Here is a 22,853-nt window from a genome sequence, read left to right as displayed (position 1 = left end):
GGAGGGAGGGAAGGGGCAGGGAGGGGAGTTGGAGGGGTTCTCACTGTGGCCCACAGAGTCTACAAAGCACTAACATCTTGGAGCCATACACAGTCATCCAGGGGCATTGGCCACCGAAGCGGGTGTGGAAACCCCCTTCACAGACGAGGGAACCACGACCGAGAGGCAGGTGCAGTGACCTGACCAAATGTCAGTTCAAGCAGAGCCAGGGCTTGAAATCATTTAAAAGGCAAAGCAGCAGAGCGGAATTTGGATTTAAAATCACTGCTTTCCTGAACACGGGCCTATGACTTAGGCCAGCTTCTTAACCTTTTAGCCTCAGAGCCTATAAAATAGGGGTAATGCTGGAGAGCTTTGGAGAGGATTAAATGAGGTAATGTGTAAAGCCCCTGACATGGGATAGGGCATCAAATATTAATCTGCTCTGCCACTGCCAGCCCACTCCACTCTCCTGTCGCTTGGCTGTGGGGTCTGTCTCAGGGCACGGGGGAGGCTTGGGCTACACAGACCATCACTCTGGTCTTCAGGAACAGACAGTGTGGACTGGATAGGGAACAAAGTTGATACCATCCAAGGCCCAGGGAAGCCAGGCCAGCCTTCCATCTTCAGGCTAGCACCTAAAGCCCAGCGGGTGTCTGGAGGGCTCATGGGAATGTCCCCTCACCTGATAGTGGAGCTGAAATCGCTCCATGTCCACACCCAGGAACTTGGCGTTTACTTCAAACCTTCCCGCCTCATCTCCAGGGGTGATGTCAAAGATCACATTTCTGAAACTATCAAAAACAGGATTCAAAACAGGGACCCACTGCCTCTTACCAGGGCCACAGCCCACTCCTCCACCCAGTGCTTCCACCCACTCTTCCCAGGCAGCACTGTGTGTCACCCAGAGCCAGGCTTCCCTTGTGTCACTCCCCCCCTCTCTTTTCCTCCTTCCAATTTTACTTCTGCTCAGCACACCTCAGCCCTTTTCTCCGGCTGGCCCTAAAACGCTGTTTTCTCTTCCAGGATGCTTTCTCAGCATCCCGTGCCTTGGGGTGTCTAGAACTGTGCCAGACCACGCCCACTGCCCTTTGCTCTCTGTCTGGAGCTGCCTGTCTTCCCCATCATCCTAATAGCTCCTTCAGGGCAGGGACCACGCTTCTTCCCTCCCACCCAGTGCCCAGCCCAGAGTTCCCCCATCCGCCTCCCAGGTTAGGGCCTGACATTCTGCCCTCCAAAGACACATACTGAGAGATGGGAAGATCTTCAATTTCCACCAAGACACCCTTCTCCAGGAGCTGGGCAGCCGTGTAGTGGAGAGATACCTGCTTCTTCCCTTTCCCAGAACTCCTGAGGAAGAAAAGGCCCAGACAGTTCACTTAACAAACTCTTCAACACCAAAGACACTAATTCTCTGGGTGGCTGGTAGAAGGAAATTAGAGCCTGAGGAAGACTTCTCACTGGTGGAAGACACTTGAACCCAAGACTTTACGAGGGAGACTCAAAGACAGTGTCAGGAAGGGACCACGCTGTGCTGGGGGGAGATGTCCGTTCCACAGCTGGTAAACAGTGGGGCAAAGGTCGGCATGGGTGAGAGGACAGGTCACAGGTCACCTTCAGAGTGCAGGAAGGGAGCACATACTTGGAGCTGGGGGCCAGGTGGTCCAGGCAGGCCCGGATGTACTGACTGTAGTAGTCGCCCTGCTCCTCATAAAAAGTGGTCTTGGTGCTCAGGCCCTGGAGTGTGGCCTGGAGCTTCAGCAGCTCTGCTTTCCTCCGTTGCCGGCGCTTGCGCTGGTTGCGGATATCCTGGGGGTGGGGGGACCAAGGGAGGGGTGAGTCGACCCTTCCTGGCAGGAGAGCCTCAGGGCCTGACTCAGGCCCAAGAACAACTTACTGTGAGGATCTTCAGGACAAGCCGGAAGAGGAAGACTTCAAGGCAGTTTCTCTAAGAGGCGAACAACCTCAAGGACCCCACCCCAAACCCTCAAAGGATGTTTCAGGGCCTCCCTCCTACTGAGCAGTAACAGGTCCAAAGCTTGCTTTTTTTTAAGTAAAAGAGCATTTTAACAGTACTCCCTTCCCTGACTAATTTTGAGACCTTTCCTTCAAAAAGGCCCTTGGAGGTCGCTTGGCCTTCCCCTGGCTGGTGACAATTTTGGGTGGGCACTTCCCAGGGAGAGGCCTGCCCTTGAAGTGTCAACACTATGAACATGTGTACACACACACACACACACACACACACACACACACATTCTCTCCCTCCCTCCAGACCGTTACCTTGGCCAGTTCGTCCACCAGCCCCTGGTAGCCGTCTCTGGCACTGACCAACCCCAGGCCCTCGAGTCGGCGCAGGTTCCGCAGGACGCGCCGCTGTTTCTCTGCCAGCGGCAGGAGGGAGTGGGCCGTCAGTGAGCGGTGTCGTCGCAGCAGCTCCGGGGTCTGGGCTTCACAGGCCTGGCGCCGGCACATCAGCCGCTTGTGGGCTGCTTCCTGGAGGGCAGAGAGGCTGGAGGGGTCTAGCGGGTGCTGACATGCTGCCCCACCCATGGGTCCCCACCCTAGGGGTAGTAAAGAACATCAAAGTGTACAACTTCATAGCCACTGAAGGGCCCTGTGGGTCAGCACAGAGGACGAGTGGCCCAGGAGACCCAGCAGGAGGACGGCATAAAAAGTCCGGTGGACACTGGCTGCGACTTCCCAACGGTGGAGATTTGTGATGGATGGCTCCAGGGGACCCGGGGCATCTCCCTCCTTCTGTCTCATGTTTGGGACAGGCCTCTACTGGCTGTCCCCACCTGTGCTCTGGGAACACCCTGGCTGAGCCTGTGATCCAGCTGATCCAACTTGCCCCTGGCCTCCCACACTTAACCACCTTCTCCGGCCTTCAGGCCCTCAAGCGGCCCATTCCCTATGCTGAGCGCCAGCTCCTTGGTGCTCTTCAAGGGAGTCTGCCCATTCTGCCTCTCTGCACCCCCGACCCCTCCTACCACTGACAGCAGGGCTGCAGCAGGACTGGTTCTCCTGCAGGGCTCACTCTAGTTTCAGTGGGCAGTAGGGAGGAGCTGCAGTCTTGGGACTCTGCAGCCTGAGGGTCTCTGGGGGTTAAGGGCAGAGGCCTCAGCCCTGCAGAGCTTGCATGACTGGTGAGCAAGGTGTCTGCTTGGAGCCGACTGTGGGCAGGGCCCTGGGAAAGGAACCAGCCATGCTCGAGTCGGGTGGATGAGACAGGACCTGGCAGCCAGGATGCCACTCACCTCCTCCCTGGAAGCTGAGAGGGATAGGATCTCCTGGAGGGAGTCTCCTGAGTGGAACTGCATGATGTCAGCCAGCATCTGCTTGGTGCTGCGGAAGGAGGGGAGCGATGGGGGAGAGTGGAGGGACGGGGGAGGGTCTGGACTGGGGCTGGTGAGGGAGCTGCCAGTAAGTAGCCCTGCCCTGCATGATGGCTGCCCGGCATGGCTGGAGGTAAGGAAAGAGAGCGATGCAGGGAGGTGTTATGAAGAGAACGTAACCAGGAGGAAGACACAGGTGGACCGATGGCCCGTGACACTGAACTACCACATCCGAACACACTGTACTCTCTTATACCTGTGTCCCCTGCCTGCAACGCCTCCCACAAATGGCCTTCTTTGGAGTCCTCTGGCTGAAGGGTGCGGCTCCTCCTCTGTGAAACGTTTTCCCATCCAGGGGTCCCTCTGAGCTCTCAAGCACCCAACGCCCGCCCCCTCTCGGTGTCCTCTGATGTGTGTTCACCTCTAGCCTGGCCCCGCTGTGAGCCCTTCTGTGGCAAGACAGAGCTGAACACCCAGCTCATTGGTTTATTTGGTGAATGGATGAGTAGAGAGGCTGTCTTGTTGGCAGGGGGGTCAAAGCGGTGACCTGGCTCCTCTCTTGCCTAGATGACCAGCCTGGGCCTACTGAGGGTCCTGCCTCACATTTGCAGACTTGGGGATGAACAGTTCCACACCCATCTCCTGATCACAGTTCACAAGGCCAGGGGCTTGATTAGAACACGAGTTCCTTCACCTCCTGGCTGTGGGACTTTAGGCAAGTCACTTAGCTTGAGTTTCTTTCCTCCACTGGAAGGCAGGGAAACCATCATCTACCTCATTGTTTGTCCCTTACGTTAAATGAAGTGTAAGAAAGCATTTGGGGGACTTCCCTGATGGTCCAGTGGCTAGGACTCTGTGCTCCCAATGCAGGGGGACCAGGTTCAATCCCTGGTCGGGGAACTAGATCTCGCACGCCACAACTAAAGATCCCACACGCCACAAAGAAGATTTTGCATGGTCCAGCTAAGATCTGGCACAGTCAGAAAAATAAATAAACAGCTTAAAAAAGCGAGCATTTGGCAGACAGCGCGACAACATGCCAACAACCACGCTGCCAGTGTCCTAACTAGTCCTTTGCCTTCAGCCACAACATGGAGCCAAAAGCTGAGGCTGCCAGAAGGGAAACAGCCGAGGCTGCAGGAAGGGGAAGGCCAGTCAGGCTTGCGGGAGAACTTTCTGGAGGGTAAGAGAGTCCGGGAAGAAGGCGGGATGGCCACTGCAGAGCAGCCAGCTCACTGGCCCGGGGAGTCCCAGGGGGCCAACGCTGTGCTCCCACCTCAGAAGCAGGGTCTGGGTGTTGGTGTCGTCAGCGTCTGTCTCCAGTCCTTCAAACTTGTTGGTGAGAGTCAGGGACACCTCTAGCTTGCTCAGATCCACGTTCCCATCCGGAGCTACATTCTCCCCTGACACAGGTGAGGAAGGAGAGAGACTAGCACACGCACAGATGGGGCCATGGTGAACACGCTGCTCCACGTGCCCCTCTTCCGGGAAGCCTTCCCACACTGTTCCTCCGGCCACCCTGAGCACCAGCAGAAGGGCTGTCACCCACAGAGCTAACCCTCGTGTCTTTGGGGCTGTGCCTCTCTGGGCCGGGAGCTCCTCCTGGCTTTCTTCTATCTGTCCCCACCTGCCCTGCCCCTCTACCTCTGGAAGCCAACTTCCTTCCATTTCACAGCTCCTGAAATCTACCCTCATCAGAGACACATTTTGGGACCCAAAACAGGCCATCATCCCTCTGTCCTATCTCATGTGATTTAACATCACATTTATATGATGGTACATCAGTCTGTGTCCATCTCAGGACCAGAGGGAGAGAGGGAGTGCGTAGCCAGCCTCCTGGCCCATGTCCCAGACTGAACAAAAACTCGAGAGGGCATGTTCCAAGGCCCTGCTCACCTGCCCACCCGGCTCTCCTGCAGGCCCCACCGCCCGCCCCAGTGTCAAGGATGGCACGCACCGATGAGGTCAGGGACAGTGGGCAGCTCCCCAAGGTCCTCCAGGAGCTCGTGCAGGGGGTCTCGGTGATCAGGGGCGATCCAGTCCTGGTGTTCCAACAACAGCTACAGGGTGGAGGGAGTAAAGGAGACACAGAGCTTGAGCCAGGCCTTCCTTCCAGGGCCAGCCCACCCACCCATTGCCCCAGGCTTGCACAGGCCCTCACCCTGTGCGTGTTGACGAGCTCCCCCATGGTGATGTACACCACGGGTTTGGCCACAGCCACCATGTCCGAGTACTCATCCATCGCAAAACGCTCCTCTGGCTCTAGCACCTGGCAGGCTCGGCAGATGAACCTCCTAGCCCCAGAGGAAAAGCATGTGAGAGGGTGGGGCAGTCCGGCACCCCCTCACGTTCTGTGTCCATCAGCCTTTCTCCCGCCTTGCCGGTGACTGCTCAAGCCAACTCTGCCTCTCTGCCCCTATCCGCTGCCTCACCTCTCCCAGTGGGCCCCTCAAACCAGCTTCCCTCAATAGCCCTCTCTCCTCTTCACTGGGAGTCCTTCCAACAATCTGTCCTCCAGCCCACTAACTATCCTCCGCGCCTCCCCTCCTCACGGATTTGAAAGAGTAAGTTGTGCCTGAAAGGAAGTGGTCTGTGAAAAGAAGATGGGAAGAGGAGAAGAAGGAAACAGAGAGGAACAGGAAGCCGGGACCAAGACCTGAACTTGAGGTGCGTCTCTTCCAGATAGTCATTCAAGACGCGCAGGTGCTGGCTCTCCCTGGAGAAGGCCTTGCCGGCCGCGGCATGCTGCAGGACCTGAGCCACAGCCCCCAAGGCGTGGCGCTGGGGGGCCGCCAGCGCGCCGCCCGCTGCCATAGCCACAATGTCGAAGGCGTCGGGGGCCACCACAGCCGGGTTCAGGAAGCGGTAGTACAGGAGGTTCCCCACCACCTGAGGGCGGAGGAGGCTGTTGTAGAAGCGCCTGTGGCCCACCTCCACAGCCCCAGCCCCGCTCTCCCAGCTCAGCGGGTGGGAAGGACCCCCGGATCAATCCCATCCTTGTGTAGAAAACAGACCCAGAGCAGACCAGCAACTTGCTCAAGGTCACGCAGCAAATGTTAGCTATAGTTGGGACTAGAACCCGCTCTGACAAGCCCAGGTTGTTGTCTACTGTTAACTCCTGTCCTGGATCCCTTCCCGTCTGCCACCTGTTGCCATCTGAGCCCTGTTGGTGAGCCAGGCTTGTCTGACAGGGTGGAGAATATTTGCCTTCTTGGCTTTTTATAGCATAGGTTGTTTTTTTGGTCCTTTGGTCTCATTCTGGGGGTTCACAGCCACCATCAGGGCAAGCAGAGCTCTCAAGGTGGGGATGGGCGACAACACTTGCCTTATGGATCTCGTTCTCTGTGGCGTCGGGGAACTTCTCTGCCAGAGTCGTCTTCAGGACCTTAGCCACGTACCGCATCCCGTACCTGGGGCCAGGCAATAGGTGCACTATGGCCCTGCCCCCGCCCCAGCGCGAGGGCCTGAGTGCCCGCCTCTCCTTCCCTGGGCATAGCCACACCAGAGCTGACCCTCCACTTCCCACAGCCAGCTCCCTGCTGCTTCCTCCAAACATCTCTGGGCCTTGTCCCTCCCTCATGCCCTTGTATCAGCACCCAGGACCAGGGCCCAGCCAGCTCTCACGAAGCCTCCAGCCTGTCCCCAGAGCCTCTTCCTCGGCCCCCTTTAGTCTCCCCTGGGGACACCCTAGATCCCAGTGTCCATCCTGCCTTCCCCACAGAAGCACCTTGAGCCTGTATGTTAGGTGTCTGACACCTGCAGCCAAAACCCGATCCCAGGACAGCCTGGGAGGCTCTGTTATTACAGAGCATCTGTGAGGGCCTGGTCTGGGTTAGAGGTAGGCCCAGGAAGACAATGAACTGGAGTAGAAGCATCTGGTCCTGACTCCGCCACTAACCAGAGATGTCAGCTCAGGCTATTGCGCTCCCCTTACAAGTTTGTTCCCTGGTCTGGAAAATGGGACTGTTCATTCTTGCCCTCTCTATCTCCTAGGGCTTTTGTGAGGATCAAGTAAAATTATTTTTGTGAAAGTAATGGTAGAGTGCGATTCAAACAGCTTCCCTGGTGGCTCAGACGGTAAAGAATCTGCCTGCAAGGTGGGAGACCTGGGTTCGATCCCCGGGACCTTATTATTATTATTCCTATTTATGGATGTGCCACCTACAAATCTAATTAAATACTTTAAAAAGCTATTGCCTCCACCTGGGGTACCAGGGAGAGAAGTTCACAGCTCACTGTGTGCTTTCCTTTATCAGTCCTAGGACAATCTTTTCTGAATCCTAACTGTAAATCCTTAATCCAGTCTTCCAGATCTGGGGAGCAGGGACATGAGCTCTGTGGGCTCCCCTCTCCCGCATCCCCACCCTGCCCTGGGCACCACTGAGCACCAGGAAGGCTGGTTGGCTGAGTGAAGATCTAGAGGAGACCCACCTTGTCAACAGTTTCAATCATTTGCTTTTCAGAAAATAATTATTGACTAAATTTTAAGAAAGGAAAAGACTTTTATAGAGTGCTTTACTGGTGTGAAGTTTTCTTATTTTTGACTTTATAAAGAATTTTACATTTTCCACCACTTACATTCAGACAATCACGTGTCCCCGTAATCACTTGAGGTGCCTTTCTCTGGCCCAGGGAGGTCTTGACTGCCCACTAGATCTGTGTGCTATAATCCAGCGCAAGTCTCTAGTCTCTTCCCCTTCCTACCTCCTGGAAGCCCCCAAGCACCCCAGCCCAGTTTCCCTTCCTGCCTGCCACCATTCAGGACTGCTTTGCTCTCCCCCCCCCATGCCCGAGCCCTCCGGAGATCCACGCCTAGGCTGTTGCACATACGGAATTTGGTCCACAGATGAGATGATGGCTGCAAGAAACTTATCAGTCATGGCGAGGAGGTTGCGGAGGGAGATGTCCAGTCGTCTTTGGACCTCAGGGTGGCTCAAGGCCTGCTCTGGGGTGACATCATAGGGGAGGTGGCTGTGGGCAGAGAGAGACAAGCTATCAGCCAGAAACCCCTCCCAAGGTCTCCCCTCCCTGAGGCTCCACCCCTTAAACTCATCTCACAACAAGATCTCATACATACATGCTGACGGCAGCCCAGGATTTAGGCCAGAATAAGAGAAAGGACTCAGAGAGGACTAGAGTGATGTGGGTGGAAGAAGAGATGAAGCACCTATGGGGAGGTGGAAGGGTGTAGGAGGAAATGGAGGGTCTGGGGTCTGTGGAAAGATCCCAGGGGGAACCAGATGAGACCAGGGCTCCCTGCAGGTCTCTGGTAGTTATGGGGATGCTGAAGGCTGGGCCAGGGCCTTGCAGTGCCCCGACCTGGATGCCTGTGCGCCATCCAGAGAAGCCACCAGCACCGCCTACTCTCCTCCGCGGCTCCATCTCCCCAGTACCTATGCACCTCAGTTAATGGCCATCTGGAGGGCTGATTTATTTCTTCCACTACCTCATCTGCCTATTCATCTATAAATCTGAATATTCAGCTGTCTGCCTATCAATAAGGGGTCCTATCCCAACTCCCAGGATATCTGACAAATCATTCGCAAGCACTGACACAGCAATTACACACATTTGCCTATTCATCTGGGCTCACTCTATGTTAAGCGCACCAGGTCCAATGTCATTTACATCAGTTCCATGTTAATTACCAGAGGGGGTCCAAAAGGCTACCTTATTTCATCCTATAGGGCTGGTGTCATATTTACATAAATCAGCAAGCTCATTTATATGCCGCCTTCAAAGCACACTCAAGCTTCCCCGGTGAGGCCCAAGACCAAGCTGATCAAAGAGACCCCTCCCTCTGCCCATCTGCTCACCTGCGCTGCCCTGTCTGGGCTTCAGTCTGGTTGATCCAGCTCTTGTAGAGGTGGACAGGGTCTGTGTGGACGCTGAGCATCTTGTCCTCCAGCACGTCCTGGATCACCTTGCCCAGGATCTCCCGCAGGGCACTCTGCCCCCGCCCATTCCGATAGAATCTCACCACCAGCCTCACCACAGTCGGGTTGCCTGTCACCATATCCTGGGGCTGCTCCACCTTTGACCTGTGGATTAAGAGGTCATTGAAGCTGGTCTCCTGCCTTGGTATAGAAGAGCTGCTTTTCCTTTTGAGATTTTCTTTAAAGCCTGTGTTGGCATCCCTCTTCTTAAGGACAGTCCTGTTACGTCTGTCTCAGCTGTGATATTAACATGTCAGCACATGTCCTCCCCCCAGGCTGTCCCAAGAGATGCCTTGCCTCACTGGGAGGCAGAGAAAAGAGGTCTTCTGAGTCCATTTCTACCTTCAAACCTCAATAAATTGTCACCTTGTGAAGGAGCCAACAGTGGCATCTCTTAACCCCTTCTCTTCCCATTCTTTTTGCTTTTGGAAAACCTACTTGATTTCCTCCTGGAGTGCTGCCTTGAACAGCTGGAGCAGGAGATAGGCCTCTCGGCTGTTGGAGGCATAGTTGTACAGACTGAAAATCACTGACTCCATGAATTTGGTGGTTTTGTTCTGAGGCATCTGAAAGATCAGCTTGGCCAGGTAGGTGGGTTGAGTCTGAAAGCAATGGGGAGATTGGAATGGCAGATGATGTAACTCAAGGACTAGTGATCAGAAAAAGAAAGGCTTTGCTGACTGGAACTAGGAATAGGGAGCACTGCTACACTTTCTCAAGGGTCCTAGGAACATTCCAGACAAATGAAAGGAGGCAGTCTCTTTCCCTGGGTGCAGGATGTTAGGATGGCAGGAAAGGACTCCTGATACGCAGGTGAGGGCTTAGACATGAAGGCCTCGGGTCCCAGGCCCTCAGGAGAGAATAGAGATGTCTCCTCCCAAAGCCCTCTGCTCACCTGGAGCAGGTAGAAGAGGTGTTGGTAAGCTTCTAGCTTCTGCCGTTTCTCTTTGCTCAGCGACTTTAATCCCTTCTGCTTATCCAGAACCATCATATCCGACAGCTGTTCCTTATTCTTCTTGGTCAGCTTCTTGCAGTGGGAGACCACTTCCTGCCGGGGCGAGGGAGCAGGTGATACAACCCATCCAGGCCAGCACAGAGCGCAGAACATATGGTCTAGAGTCAGTGCTTCGAAGAGCCTGGGCTTTCTGCTGTGCAAGGTATCGAAGGCATGAGCCAGAGGAGGCAAACGGGTCTGGGATGAGGAAGGGCCTCCTGCTGTCCTGAGACCCCCCACCTGGCACCTCTGCGCTCACCAGGTGAGTCTCCAAAGAGAGCTGGGTTGCGGGACTGAGGCACCAGGTGTATTCATCTCTGCTCTGACTTCTCATTAGCCTGTTGTACAGAGTTGAGGTGGAGGTGCTGCTGCGTCACTTCTACCTCATCACAGCATATATGTATGGTACCTGACAGGTTAAGGAGCTCTCATATCTATTTTCATGTCTGCCCTGGTGAGCACTCTCATTATTCCCACTTTACTAATGAGGAAACAGACCAAGAGGTTAACCAACCAGCCTCCGGTCCCATCACCAGGAGTCAGCAGAGCCGGGCATTACAATTTTATGTCCAGCGCTCTTTCCATTATATCATGTGCCCCCAACAAATGACTACAAGGGCAGAGGACCTCTGGAGCAAGGATCTGAGCCAGATGATAAAATCTAGACATTCAGAAAATATCTGATTAGCAACCAGAGAATGGCCAGCATCACCTCTCCAGAGGCTCCTAGGTAGATTTCGGGTGGGCCCCTCACCTGCAGGGTGATTCGATTCTTCACCAGCAGGCCAATCTTAATATCCATGAGATTGAGGTCCTGTTCCAGCTGCTGATTGGACCGGATCTTCCTGACCACCTCCTCCTGGAGCTTCAGCAGCTCTGCCTCAGCCAAGAAGTCCTCCTGGCTTTGATTCAAGAGATGGACAAATCTGCGTACCACACTGAGTGGGGGATGGGGTGTGTGGACTGGCAGGAAGAGGAGAGGTGCCAGGATTAGACATGTCCTCAGCAGACACTTCCTTGCCGCCCTCCTCCCCAGTAACCCCACCCTCAGTGTCCATGCTGCTTGAAGCTAGCAGGCACCCAACTCCAGTTCTTTTCCAATAGTTCTGCCTGCAGCTGGAGGGCAGTGGGCAGCCTCCCAGCCAGTCCTGTCTCTGAACTCCTTGTCTTATAATCAGGGATGACACAAAAGCTGCTTTCCTCTGCCTGGGATCCCCCCCAACCTGGGCCTATCTCAGTGCCATCCCACCCTAAAGTCAGAGCCCTAGCAGCCTCTGATGATCTGCTAGGGCCCCCCCATTCTAATTCATTCCCCCTTCGTGCCAGGTCGACTTACTCATCCTTCATCCTGAGTTTACTTCCACCTATCAGCCTCCATGCGGCCCTGCCTGACCCTCATACAACAATGGGTTTTATAATATAGGGAGATCAGAGCTAGATGGATTCTCCTTGAATCTCTTTTGGAACGAGCCTTTGAGCAAAGAAGAGTCTCAGGGCTGAGCTACAGGGAATAACAAGAAATATCCTGAATATTTATTGGAAGGACTGATGCTGAAGCTGAAATTCCAATACGTTGGCCCCCTGATGAAAAGAACTCACTCATTGGAAAAGTTCCTGATGCTGGGAGAGACTGAAGGCAGGAGGAGAAAGGGACGACAGAGGATGAGATACTTGGATGGCATAACCAACTCAATGGACATGAGTTTGAGTAAACTCTGGGAGTTGGTAATGGACTGGGAGGCCTGGCATGCTGCAGTCCATGGGAGTCGCAAAGAGTTGGACATGACTGAGCGACTGAACTGAACTGACTGAACTGAAGACATAATTTTCACTATGGAACAGAAACTGCTCTAAGTGCTTTACATACTTTATACACTGTAACTTACTGGTGAGATCACTCAGGCACAGAGAGAGTAAGTAACTTGCCCTAGACTACACAGCTAGTAAGAAATAAAAGGGTCAGATATGGAAGATGAACAAAACTAGGCCTGGTCCTTAAAGGCTATTCACTAAAGGAAGCAGACAATTAAACAACTCACTACAGTGTGGTTTAGTGCTCTGAGAGGGGCAAGCATGGGGACCTTTGGGAAAGTAAAGGCGTGCCACCAAAGGCCATGTCTGCAGCATGGAGAGGAGGGTGCAGGTGGTGAGGGACAGCGCGGGGGTCATTGAGGCCAGAGGTGCAGGAGAGGCTGGGTCAGAGTTTCGGAAGCTGTCCTTAGGAGGCTGGACTTTATCCCTGGGGCAGTGTTTTAAGAAGGAGAGTGATAAGATCACAAGGTTTAATAAACTAATTTGGCTACTGCATGGAGGACAGATCTTTGACGAGCGAAGAGTGGTGGAACCAAAGACAGCTGATGGCATCTTGGATTCAACGACACAGCACTTAACTCATTTGATCCTCACAACAACTCGACCTGATCCTTATCTCCGTTTTATAAGTGAGAAAGTGGAGGCAGTGAAGAAGTTCAGTAACTTGCCTAGGGCCACATGGCCAGGAAGTGGCAGCTCCCTACGTGGAGTGGGACTAATGAAGTTGGGAGACAGACCAGAGGAAAAACAAGTTCTTCCAGAAAAACTATAAACTAAAGAGGAAAAAGAAGATAAAGGATGACTCAGGGCACTGGTGTTAATGTAACAGCAAGAGAGAAAACAGAAATGGCCAAGCTGGGGAGAGGTAAGGAGGGAAAAGCAGCTAGTTGCCCAGAAGCAAATGGGCTGAGTTTCTGTGGTCAGAGAGGGGCAGGAGCACCCCTGCCACAGGGCAGGGTGGGAAGAGGGACTGAGGAGGTGAAGGAGACGATTCCTGGACAGTGTACTCAACCTTGAAGCCCAGAAGCGTAGTCTTGGGCCCGGGAAGGAAAGGGGCCTACCTCTTCAGGAAACCCAGGGCTGGAGGCCAACCTGGAGATGGACCACTAGTCCACTTGACCAAAAGGAGGCAGACTTCCAAGGCTGGGTTTCTGGGCTTTAACAAAGGAATCAAGAGGGCCCTGAAGGACCTCTGTAAGACTTCAGGGGGATGTTCAACTATTGGGAACCGTGGGGCAGGAAGATGGAACCCCCTCAAGTTCCCCAGGACTGCAGAAAGGACCCCAGGTCTGCCTTCCCGTGGGCTGGGCCACTAACGGGGGAAGAGTCATGGGTCAGAGAAGAGGGGAAAGATGGGGAAGGCTGCAACTGTAGGAAAAGAGCCTTTCCTTCCCTTCCCACCGCCCCCCCTTTTTTTTTTTTGCCTTGTGTCATAGTAAGAGGAAGAAAGTCAAAGCCTGGTACAGACAGTAGCTGGTTTGAGGGACTGTTCCTGTGATGAGGTTATCTGCTGCTGGGGTGGGGCGGGGGGCTTTTGTCACCAGCCCTGTTCCACATTCCTGCACAGACAACTAGTACCTTCCCCTAACCTGCTGTGTGGCTCCAGGAGGGATACCTAGACCTGCCTGACTCTCAGGGGACTCCTATCACTCCCACCAAACTGGGGGATTGGCAAAGGCAGGAGCACATCTCCTCACTCCTCAGCCCACTGTGGGTCCTACGGTGCATGCTCAAGGTTGTAGGCGTTAGCTGTTCGTGAGAGAAAGGCTCAGGTCAGGCCAGTTCTCCAAGGCCCCAGTTTATGGAGTGGTATGGCTTTCTGCCTCGTTCACTGTTGAAAGCCAGGAAGCTCACAAGGACAGTCACTTGCATAGACAGAAGAGGGAAACCAGGCACTTTACCTAACATCCTGTAGTCATCCCGGGCTTTCCTGGCTCGGAAAAACGCCTGGATCTTCACAATGGAGTTAACCTGTCATGAATGCAGATGGAAAAAGCACTGTTGGTGGCCCCTCCCTGGTCTCATGGATAAAGGTGGGGTATGGGGACAAGGGGAGCAGAATGAGACTCACATTCTTCTGGAAGTAGCCCAGACGCTTCCGGTATCGCCTCCGAGCTGCCCACATCCGGGCCCAAGCCTGGATCTGGGGGCAGAGACAGACTGACTCAGAGCTCCAGGCTCAGGGCCCTCCCTTAGTCCCAGGCCAATTCAGTCTTCTCCAGAGGTCATGGGAGGTGAGAAGACTACAGATGGTTTTCAGAGGGTCCTTTAAGAGAGCCAGGAACCCACCCAAAGCATGGGAGCTACCTTGATTACAGCATCTGTGTTCGCTCTTAAATACTGCAACTGTTCCAGGTAAATCTTCCGCTGTCTGTAACCACGCCAATGAGCCTGCCGATCAGAAGGGGGAGAAAGATGACTCCAGCTGGTCCCGATTGCCCTGAAAAGCTTGTGGGAAAAGCCTCGTTCTGGACTCTCCAGAAAAGGGTGGTGGGGAGGCGGGAAAGGAGAATGGAGAGGCAAATTTGGCTCTGTCCTCAGAGAACTGCCAACTTCATGGGGAAGACTAAACATCTGCATGTAGCCACTCGAGCCCTCTGCCACACTCCCTGGACCCAGCAAACACATACTCCCGCACACAAACTCTGACGCATGCACTATGCAATCCAACATACGTTCATAACCAACACCTCCTCACAGAAACAAGTGTTAAGACACAAGCTTTTTAAAAAGATATTAGTAAAACATACACTTACTGACTTCACCAGAGCACGTACCATATCCCTACAACATACTCATCCACCCATAAAACCACTACCCATAGGACTCCCCTGGTGGTCCAGGAGTTAAGAATTTGCCTTGCAATGCAGACAGTGTGGGTTTGATCCCTGGTCAGGCAACTAACATCTCACATGCCATGGAGCAACTAAGCCTTCGTGCTACAACTAGACAGTCTGTGATCTGCAATGAAAGACCCTGCATGACACAGCGAAGATCCTGCGTGCTGCAGTTAAGATCCAATGCAGCCAAACAGATACATATTTAAAAAAAAAACTACCCCCACACCATCACACAATCCAAAGTCTGGAGACGTGCATGGCGCAATGGCTGGAAAGTGTGTGCAGGCACAGAGCTGTGTGCCCACCATCTCTGCCAACGGCCATCTGGGCCTCAGGTCGTTCGTGTTCTCATAACTCACACTTCTCTTTACAACTCTACCACTTAGCTGCGAACCTCAGCTCTAAGCAAATCTTCCCTCCAAGGTCTCCAGTAATTCAGCTGTCAGGCTGATGGCCTTTCGTCGCTGACTAGTCTGCTGCAAAGGCGTCTAAGTGACGCTCTCCTCAATGATCACACCCGCTTTGGTCTCTTAAGACACAAATCTCATGACTCCCTTCTGTTCTGGTGTCCTTCCTGTGGGCCTTTCCCCTTTCACCCCAAGCTTGTGTGAATTTTCCTAAAACACTACTCGGACCATGCTTCTCATAGCCCAGTTTCCAGGAAATCTCAACCATCTGACCTCACGCTCCTATCTGACTGTCTACTGGTCCCTACTTCCTTAAGAAGTCTAGCCGCCTCAGACATTTCATTTCCTTTCAAACTTGCTTTCTGATCTGCTGCCCCAAACCTTTGTCTATCTATGCCCTCACCCAGCCCTGTCTCCACCTGCTGAAACCTGTCTTTAGGGCACTAATCATTACACTTCTCCTGGGCACTCAGACCCTGGAGGACACTCTGCCACTGATGATGTCATGGTTTAGTGTGTTAGGCGCATTGACTTTCAGGGACTTCCCTGGTGATCCCGTGGTTAAGACTCTGTGCTTCCAGGGCAGGGGGTACGTGTTCAATCCCTGGTCGAGGAATAAAGATCCCAGATGCCACGCGGCACAGCCAAAGCATTTTTAAAAAGAGCAGCCCCTTTCAGCCAACTGCTATCCCAGCCTTTCCTAAAGCCAACTCTCCTGAGCAGGCTGTCCCTCTAAGACTTACACCGTCCTTCTGTTGGGAAAGGATATAAAACAGGCAGCTTGGTCGCATGGTACCAGCTGTCTATTTTGGAGCCTAGAGGCCAGGGAGCCCCAAGTCTATGTCCTTTCTCAGCACTCCTTCCCCTCCCACTCCAGGTACTGCCTGACATACTGTTAGTTGTTAGAGGGAAAGGCGGAGGGGTCTCCTCTCTGCTCTGACCACCCACCCATCCCCACACGGCTTCTCCTTCAAGAGAGAAGGCCTCTCAGTCTGGATTGGTGAGAATTCAGGACCGTGACTGGAGTCCCGGCCAGGGTTAGAGCTCTCAGCAGACCCAAGCTGCTTCGTTTCTGACTCTCACTCTCCCTAGCTGGAGGGCAGGTGGCCTGGGGTAGACCCAGGCCAGAGTCCGCACAGCTCTAGGGTGGGTGGCCAACTCACCTTCTGACTCCATCCCCTCTCCCACTGTTGGTGCGGCTTCTCTGCTCCTTGGCTGGTATGAAATTCCAGGCTGCGTCCAGGAGGACTGATTCAGACACTAAATGCTGATGGCTAAGGTTCTGAGTTCTGGGATCAGTGCCCCCAAATTTAACATCTCATAACGACTTCACCAATAGAGCATGTCCCCGCACCAAGTGCTACATGTAATTTTCCTGCTTTACCCTCACAACCAGCATGAGGCAAGGAATCATCATGAATAAGGAAACTGAGGGCTGGAAAGGGCTCGGTAAGGTACCCAGAAGTTACAGGACCAGAATGCAAACTGCAGCCTCAGGGTCTAAAGCCTGCACTCTCAGTGACCACGTATCCCACATCACCATTGAGGGCATTTGCCCGTCTCCGTGCCTCTGGCTCCCTCAGAGTTCTCTGCTATTATTTTTGTGTCCTCACTACCACAACATCTAACACCCACTGTATTCCAGTTCCTGCAATGGAAGAGACGTGAGCACGCATCTGTGTCTCACACACCATCTCTCACCCTTGCCCAGTGCCAAGTGGTATCCTTTGCAGATACTGGGCATTTGGAGGTGTTCATTAAATAAAGTCTCTACACTGCCCACCTTGCCATGAGACCCTCCAGATTACGTCTGCCTGAGGAGGCCTCTGTTTGCTCAGCTCCCACTGTTCCTGGCTTGGAAAGTGCCTCAGCCCAAGGCCTCGTGCCTGAGTGACTTATGGGTCGGTCTCAGAGGCCACACTGAACCACCCAAAGGCTGGAAGAATAAAAATGGAAAGGGCTGGCTGGAGAGAAAGGTAGAAGTTCTTTCCCTAAGGGATTCCATCCCTTTTCTGTTTAACAATCACCACTACCACCTCTTCACTACTCCTTCCTAGTCCTCCTGGTGTCTAAACCCTGATGTCGTGCTAAATCTTGTTCCACTCTCTCTGTGGGAAAGCTAAAAAGCAGCTCTCATACCCTCTGGATGGTGACGATGATAACAACAGTAACTAGCATTTGCCCATGTTCTTGCCTATCCGCCAGGTACTGTTTAAATGTACTTTAGATATCACCTCATAACACCCTAGAAGAGGGGTGCTACAACTTTCAGATGACTAGTTTTCAGATGAGGAAACTGGGAGAGAGTAAGTAATTAGTTAACATGGTGGAGAGGGGATTCAAAGCCAAGTAGTCTGGGCTCCAGCATCCATGCCCTTACTACTACTGCACAGAGGCCAAAAGACCACCCCGACTCCACTCAGCAAAGAGGAAGCAGGAGGAACCTCTGAACCTCAGGGAAGTCCAGCTCTGCCACCTCAGAAGGCCAGAGTCTGCTACCTGGATCTTGACGACTGCTGGAAGCCAGGTCCTCAGAAAGTGGGAACGTTCAGCAAACTTCTGCCGGACCAGGAAGCCGCGGAGGCGGGCCTGGAGCCGGATGATGAAGCCCACGTTGGCCTTCCAGAGCTGCTGGCGGTCACGGGCAGCGGTGACCTTGGTGACAGCTGACTGCAGAAGTAGAAGAAGAGAGAGCCTGTGGTGTCCTGGTGGGTGGGAGCCTCTCCCACAGGAAAGCTCCCATCCACGAGACCCCTCTCTCACAGGGGCTCCACCAACCTGGATCTCCTCCCGAGTTAGGTGGGAGGTGTTGAGGCGGCAGCCAGGGGGTCGCTCCCAGGTCCCCTGGAAGGTCTGCAGGTGAAAGAAGTAAGCAGTACCATCCTTCATGTCATGTTGAACCCAGAGTGCTGTATCTCCTAAGCAGAAGCCAAATAAGCAAAGAAGGCTCAGAGGAGGTGAGAGGTAGCTGGGGCCGGCCAAGAAGGGGAGAGGCAAGGTGAGGCCACTACCTGGGCGCTGCTTCTTTGCCATGGCATCTTCCAGGAGCCGCTGGTAGCCATCGGCACAGTCGGGAACCACTCCTCGGAGGCCCACGGCAGGGTTCCTTAATACCCGCTCTGTCTGGGCTGCTTTGCCCTCCTTGATGGCTTGGTTGATGGCAGCCACACCAAGAGCCACTAACAGGGGTATAGAGAGGAAGTGGTCAGTTTCTCCTTGAGCCCCTTCCACAGGCTCTGTCCTGTCTATTGTGAAGGAATCCAGAGAAGGAGGACTCAAAATCACGCTGTGTGATGGAAGGGACAAGGACATCCCAGGACGGACAGATGGAAAGAAGCAGCATGCAGCTGTGCTTAAAGGGAAAGGTAGCAATCAAGAAAGGCTTCCTGGAAGAAAGCAGTGTAGGGCTGGCCTGTTGTTTACTCACTAAGTCGTGTCTGACTCTTTTGCAACCCCATGGACTGTAGCCTATGACGCTCCTCTGTCTATGGAATTTCCAAGGTAAGAATACTAGAGTGGGTTGCCATTTCCTCCTCCAGGGGATTTTCCCGACCCAGGGATCAAACCTGTGTCCCCTGTATTTACAGGCGGATTCTTTACCACTGAACCACCAGGGAAGGCAGGGCTGGACTGCTGCTGCTGCTGCTAAGTCGCTTCAGTTGTGTCCGACTCTGTACGACCCTATAGACGGCAGCCCACCAGGCTCCGCCGTCCCTGGGATTCTCCAGGCAAGAACACTGGAGTGGGTTGCCATTTCCTTCTCCAATGCATGAAAGTGAAAAGTGAAAGTGAAGTCGCTCAGTCGTGTCTGACCCTCAGCGACCCCATGGACTGCAGCCTATCAGGCTCCTCCGTCCATGGGAGTTTCCAGAGTACTGGAGTGGGGTGCCATTGCCTTCTCCAGGGCTGGACTAGGGCTTGGTAAAAGGAAGGCTTATACAGAAGTTCTGGGGCAAGACATGGTCGGAGACACCACAGGACAGTTTCATAGGAGGAGAATAAAGTCCAAGAAGTGGGGGGAATTGATGTAGCTCTTGCCTTCCAGTCACTAACAGACATACCGATGGATTCCAGACACTGAGAACTAACATCATCAGCATCCCACACAAGAACGCCAGTGTCTGTGCTGACTTGGCCTTTACTTTTCCTCAAAGCCAACCCCTCTTTGCCAACTTCGAGACTAAACATTCTCTAACCAGAGCTAATTCTTGAGACCCAAACTCAAGCTACCAGTAGAAAACGGGATGGATTTCTGGCCCCCACCTGTTCCACATGCTCACACTGCAGGGGGAAAGTGCACACAGGAAGGCACAGAAGGAGGCAGTGGGTGGACCAGGCGCTCTCGACTCCCGAGGATTTCCTGCCAGCTGACTGCTAGGAAATCCATCCTATGGTCAAAGCAGCAGCCCTCCTGCTCTCTTTCTGGCCTGCCTCCCCAAATCAGTTGAAATGGAGAAGGAGGTGACTGGGGAGGCTACCTGACTGTCTGGGCTCCCACTGAGCCCAATCTCCTTGCCTCCCGCAAACCCTCTCCCCTCCAGTACTGCCCACCACCTCCACCCCGGCCCGTTTACTTCTCTGAGCTGCATGCGTGTCCTGGTTGGCTCTGACCACTTCCTGGCGGATCTCTTCCAGCCACAGCACAGCTTCAGGATCCCCTGTCACCTGATAAATTGAGAACAATGGGATATGATGAGAGCTCAGGCTGGTCTCCCCAGGTTCCCAAGCCCAGGTGCCCAGGGGAACCAAACTGCAGGCTGACTTGGGGAGCCACAGGGATAAGCAGTCTCTGTGCCCCTCTGCCCACCCTGCATGGGCACAGCCTTGTGGCTCCCTTGGATTGCTGCCAGGCTCACAGGGTTCTTTCCACCCTGCTTTCAGGCCATGCGTCAACTCGGGTGGGCCGTAGCACCCCAGAACCCTCTGAAACCTTCAGCATCCACCACGCTCTCAATAGTTCCCTTTCCTGCCCTTGTGCCTTAGCCATGTCCAGGGAGAGCCCACATCGGAGGGTGATGGTCTCTCCCCACTCCTCCTCCTTGTTCCCTTATGCCTCAACGCACAGCTTCTCAGGCCAACGCTGACCCTGACCTCCACCGTCCCCTTCCTCCCCAGGCTCCTCTGCCGCACAGGCCAAGGGAGGCTGTGCCCGTCTCACCATCAGGCTTATTCCCTCCCTAGATCTACTCAACCCCAACCCCAACCCCAGACTCTACTCCCTCCCCACTCTCCTCATTCATAGATGAACTTTCTGAACTAACATTTTATTGAGCCCTGGTGTTCCAGGCAGTGTTCTAAAGCACTTATGAGCTAACATTTGTAAAGCACATAAGACGATATTTGGCACAGGGTGAGAACTTGATCAACGTTAGCTGGTGTCCCTGTCATATTATTTCACTTAAACCCTGCATCTCTGAGGTAAGTTTATTATTGTCACAAGCCTGTAGGTGAGGAAACTGAGGCCCAGAGAGGGTAAGTAACATGTGCAGGGTCAGATGCCAGCATCCAAACTCAGCTAGTCTGGCTCAGGACTAGCAGCGCTCAGCCACTCTCTATGCTACCACCTACTCCGGCCGTTACAGGCTCAAAACCCTGCCACATTCGTCAGCTCACTTGGTTTTTTACCCCCATCCAGTAGGGAGGTAGGACCAGGGCATGCAGTGTTTTACAGATGTATAAGGAGAGCTCAGGGACGTTAGGGATTTGCTGTGAGTCACATGGTCACTGAGCATCAGAGCAGGGAATACAGCCTGGTTCTCAGCCCCCCAGATCTGTGCTCTTCCCACACACAAGGTACCCACAGGACACTCTGTGCTGTCAACTGGAGCTCTGCCCTTCTTCCCCAAGGGCAGATCAGAACCCCCCTGCCTCCCACCCCCAGAAGGGACCATGCCCATCAGACTGGCTTTCCAGGGTGCATACTGGGCACAGCTCTACGCACAGGAGATATTCTTCCTGTGCTGGTGACCCACCCAGCCAGCCCAAACTTCACCTGGGCCTTCCGCCTTTTGGCCGCCACGAGGAGGAGATGGTACCGAGGGGCGACGGGAAGGCTGATATCATCCAGGCTGGCAGCAGGAAGCAGGAGGGAGGAGAGGGTCTTCTCGGGGTTGTCCTGGTCCAGAGCCTCATTGATGAGGCTGACCGCAAGGACCTCTGGGAAAGGGGGATTGAGGTGGGCGGAGGGCACAGGCTTACGGCTAAAGGATGGGGCTGTCCGAGTTGGGCCGTCATCCCCCTGTCCTGGACTCCACTCACGATCAGTCTCTTCCTGGACCTGGGCGTTGACCTGGCTCACTGCAGCCTGTAGGTCATTCCAGCTCAGGAAGGCCCCATCCACTCCACGTATCTGTCGCAGCTTCACCAGAGCATCAAAGTACCTGGCAGCCAGGTGAGTGAGGATGAGGGGAGAGCGTGTGCATCACCAGCCAGAGGTCAGGGGAAACTTCTGGACTTTCCGCGCTTGACCTCCAGGACATCACATTCTCCTGGTTCTCATCTCACCTCACAGGTTGTCCTTTCTGAGTCTCCTCTGCTAGTTCCTCCACCTCTAAGCACAGAGCATCCCAAGACTCAGTCTTCAAGCCTTTCTCTCTCCATGCTCACATTCTAAGTGATCTCACCTAATCTCATGGCCTGGAGCACCATATGCTAGTGATTCCCCAGAGTACACCTACCACCCATTCATAAATGCCAGCTGCCTGCTCAGCATCTCCACATGAATGTCTGACACTCACCTCCAGCTGAATTCATGTCTGAACTCCTGATTCCCCCACTTGCTCTGCATCTTCCACAGTCTTCTCCATCTTGGTAAATATTCACTCCAACTTCTCAGGCCAAAAATCTTGAAGTCACCTCTGACTCTCTCTCACATTCCATATCCACCACATAACCAAATCCTGTCAGTTCAGCTTTCAGAATATATCCAAAATATGGCTCCTTTGCACCACGTCCACTGCCATGGCCCTAGGCCAAGCCTCCATCATCTCTTGCCTGGATTACTCCAATAGACATTTAACAGATCTCCTTGCTTTTCCCTTCTAACCTATAGTCGAGAGTCTTGGCACAGCAGCCAGAGTGATCCTGTTAAAAGTAGATCGCGTCACCTCCCTCCTCACTCAGATCCCTCCCGTGGCTTCCTCCTCACCTGGAGTAAAAGCCAGAGGCCTACGTGGTCCGGTCTCTGAGACCTCACCTCCCATTACTGTCCTCCTCTCCTTCCACCCCACCTCGTGGTCTCCCAGTGTTCTCTGAACACACCAAGGACACTTCTTTTTCAGAGTCTGTGCTACAGATAGCTCATGGCAATCCCTTATGCCATTTAGGTCTCTCTCAAAATCACACTCTTACCATAGAGGCCTTCTCTAACCATGCCATGTAGCAGACACAAACCACGCTTACCAGGGCCACATCCTTTATCCTCTCCGCCCTGCTTTATTTATCACCACGTATGCTGTGCTTAGTCGCTTAGTCGTCTTTTTTGCGATCCCATGAGCTGCAGCCCGCCAGGCTCCTCTGTCCATGGGATTCTCCAGGCAAAAATACTGGAG

General features: G+C 53.7%; 1 protein-coding gene and 1 non-coding gene across 2 annotated transcripts in view; one reads left to right on the top strand and one right to left on the bottom strand.

Moving 5' to 3' along the window:
- The window catches only part of IQGAP3 (IQ motif containing GTPase activating protein 3), a 39,455-nt gene that overhangs the window by 117 nt on the left and 16,485 nt on the right, over nucleotides 1-22,853 (bottom strand). Inside the window, exons 14-37 of the mRNA XM_052637202.1 lie at nucleotides 21,562-21,683; nucleotides 21,296-21,459; nucleotides 19,878-19,968; nucleotides 18,315-18,482; nucleotides 18,082-18,221; nucleotides 17,803-17,973; nucleotides 14,364-14,447; nucleotides 14,128-14,199; nucleotides 13,958-14,027; nucleotides 10,999-11,207; nucleotides 10,146-10,298; nucleotides 9,689-9,852; nucleotides 9,131-9,355; nucleotides 8,145-8,285; nucleotides 6,640-6,724; nucleotides 5,971-6,203; nucleotides 5,476-5,608; nucleotides 5,272-5,374; nucleotides 4,591-4,717; nucleotides 3,237-3,324; nucleotides 2,260-2,472; nucleotides 1,622-1,788; nucleotides 1,228-1,329; nucleotides 665-773 (exon numbers count right to left, since the gene is read on the bottom strand). Of these exons, the coding sequence (XP_052493162.1) occupies nucleotides 665-773; nucleotides 1,228-1,329; nucleotides 1,622-1,788; nucleotides 2,260-2,472; nucleotides 3,237-3,324; nucleotides 4,591-4,717; nucleotides 5,272-5,374; nucleotides 5,476-5,608; nucleotides 5,971-6,203; nucleotides 6,640-6,724; nucleotides 8,145-8,285; nucleotides 9,131-9,355; nucleotides 9,689-9,852; nucleotides 10,146-10,298; nucleotides 10,999-11,207; nucleotides 13,958-14,027; nucleotides 14,128-14,199; nucleotides 14,364-14,447; nucleotides 17,803-17,973; nucleotides 18,082-18,221; nucleotides 18,315-18,482; nucleotides 19,878-19,968; nucleotides 21,296-21,459; nucleotides 21,562-21,683 (3,334 nt within the window). The remainder of the gene's footprint in view (nucleotides 1-664; nucleotides 774-1,227; nucleotides 1,330-1,621; nucleotides 1,789-2,259; nucleotides 2,473-3,236; nucleotides 3,325-4,590; nucleotides 4,718-5,271; nucleotides 5,375-5,475; nucleotides 5,609-5,970; nucleotides 6,204-6,639; nucleotides 6,725-8,144; nucleotides 8,286-9,130; nucleotides 9,356-9,688; nucleotides 9,853-10,145; nucleotides 10,299-10,998; nucleotides 11,208-13,957; nucleotides 14,028-14,127; nucleotides 14,200-14,363; nucleotides 14,448-17,802; nucleotides 17,974-18,081; nucleotides 18,222-18,314; nucleotides 18,483-19,877; nucleotides 19,969-21,295; nucleotides 21,460-21,561; nucleotides 21,684-22,853) is intronic.
- TRNAG-CCC (transfer RNA glycine (anticodon CCC)) lies at nucleotides 4,142-4,214 on the top strand. The gene has a single exon. It is a non-coding gene; the product is annotated as a tRNA-Gly (tRNA).

Source organism: Budorcas taxicolor, chromosome 3, assembly GCF_023091745.1.
Source record: "Budorcas taxicolor isolate Tak-1 chromosome 3, Takin1.1, whole genome shotgun sequence".
NCBI classification, from domain to species: domain Eukaryota; kingdom Metazoa; phylum Chordata; class Mammalia; order Artiodactyla; family Bovidae; genus Budorcas; species Budorcas taxicolor.
Note: the sequence above shows the minus strand (reverse complement) of the source record. Positions and strands in the feature narration are given on the sequence as shown.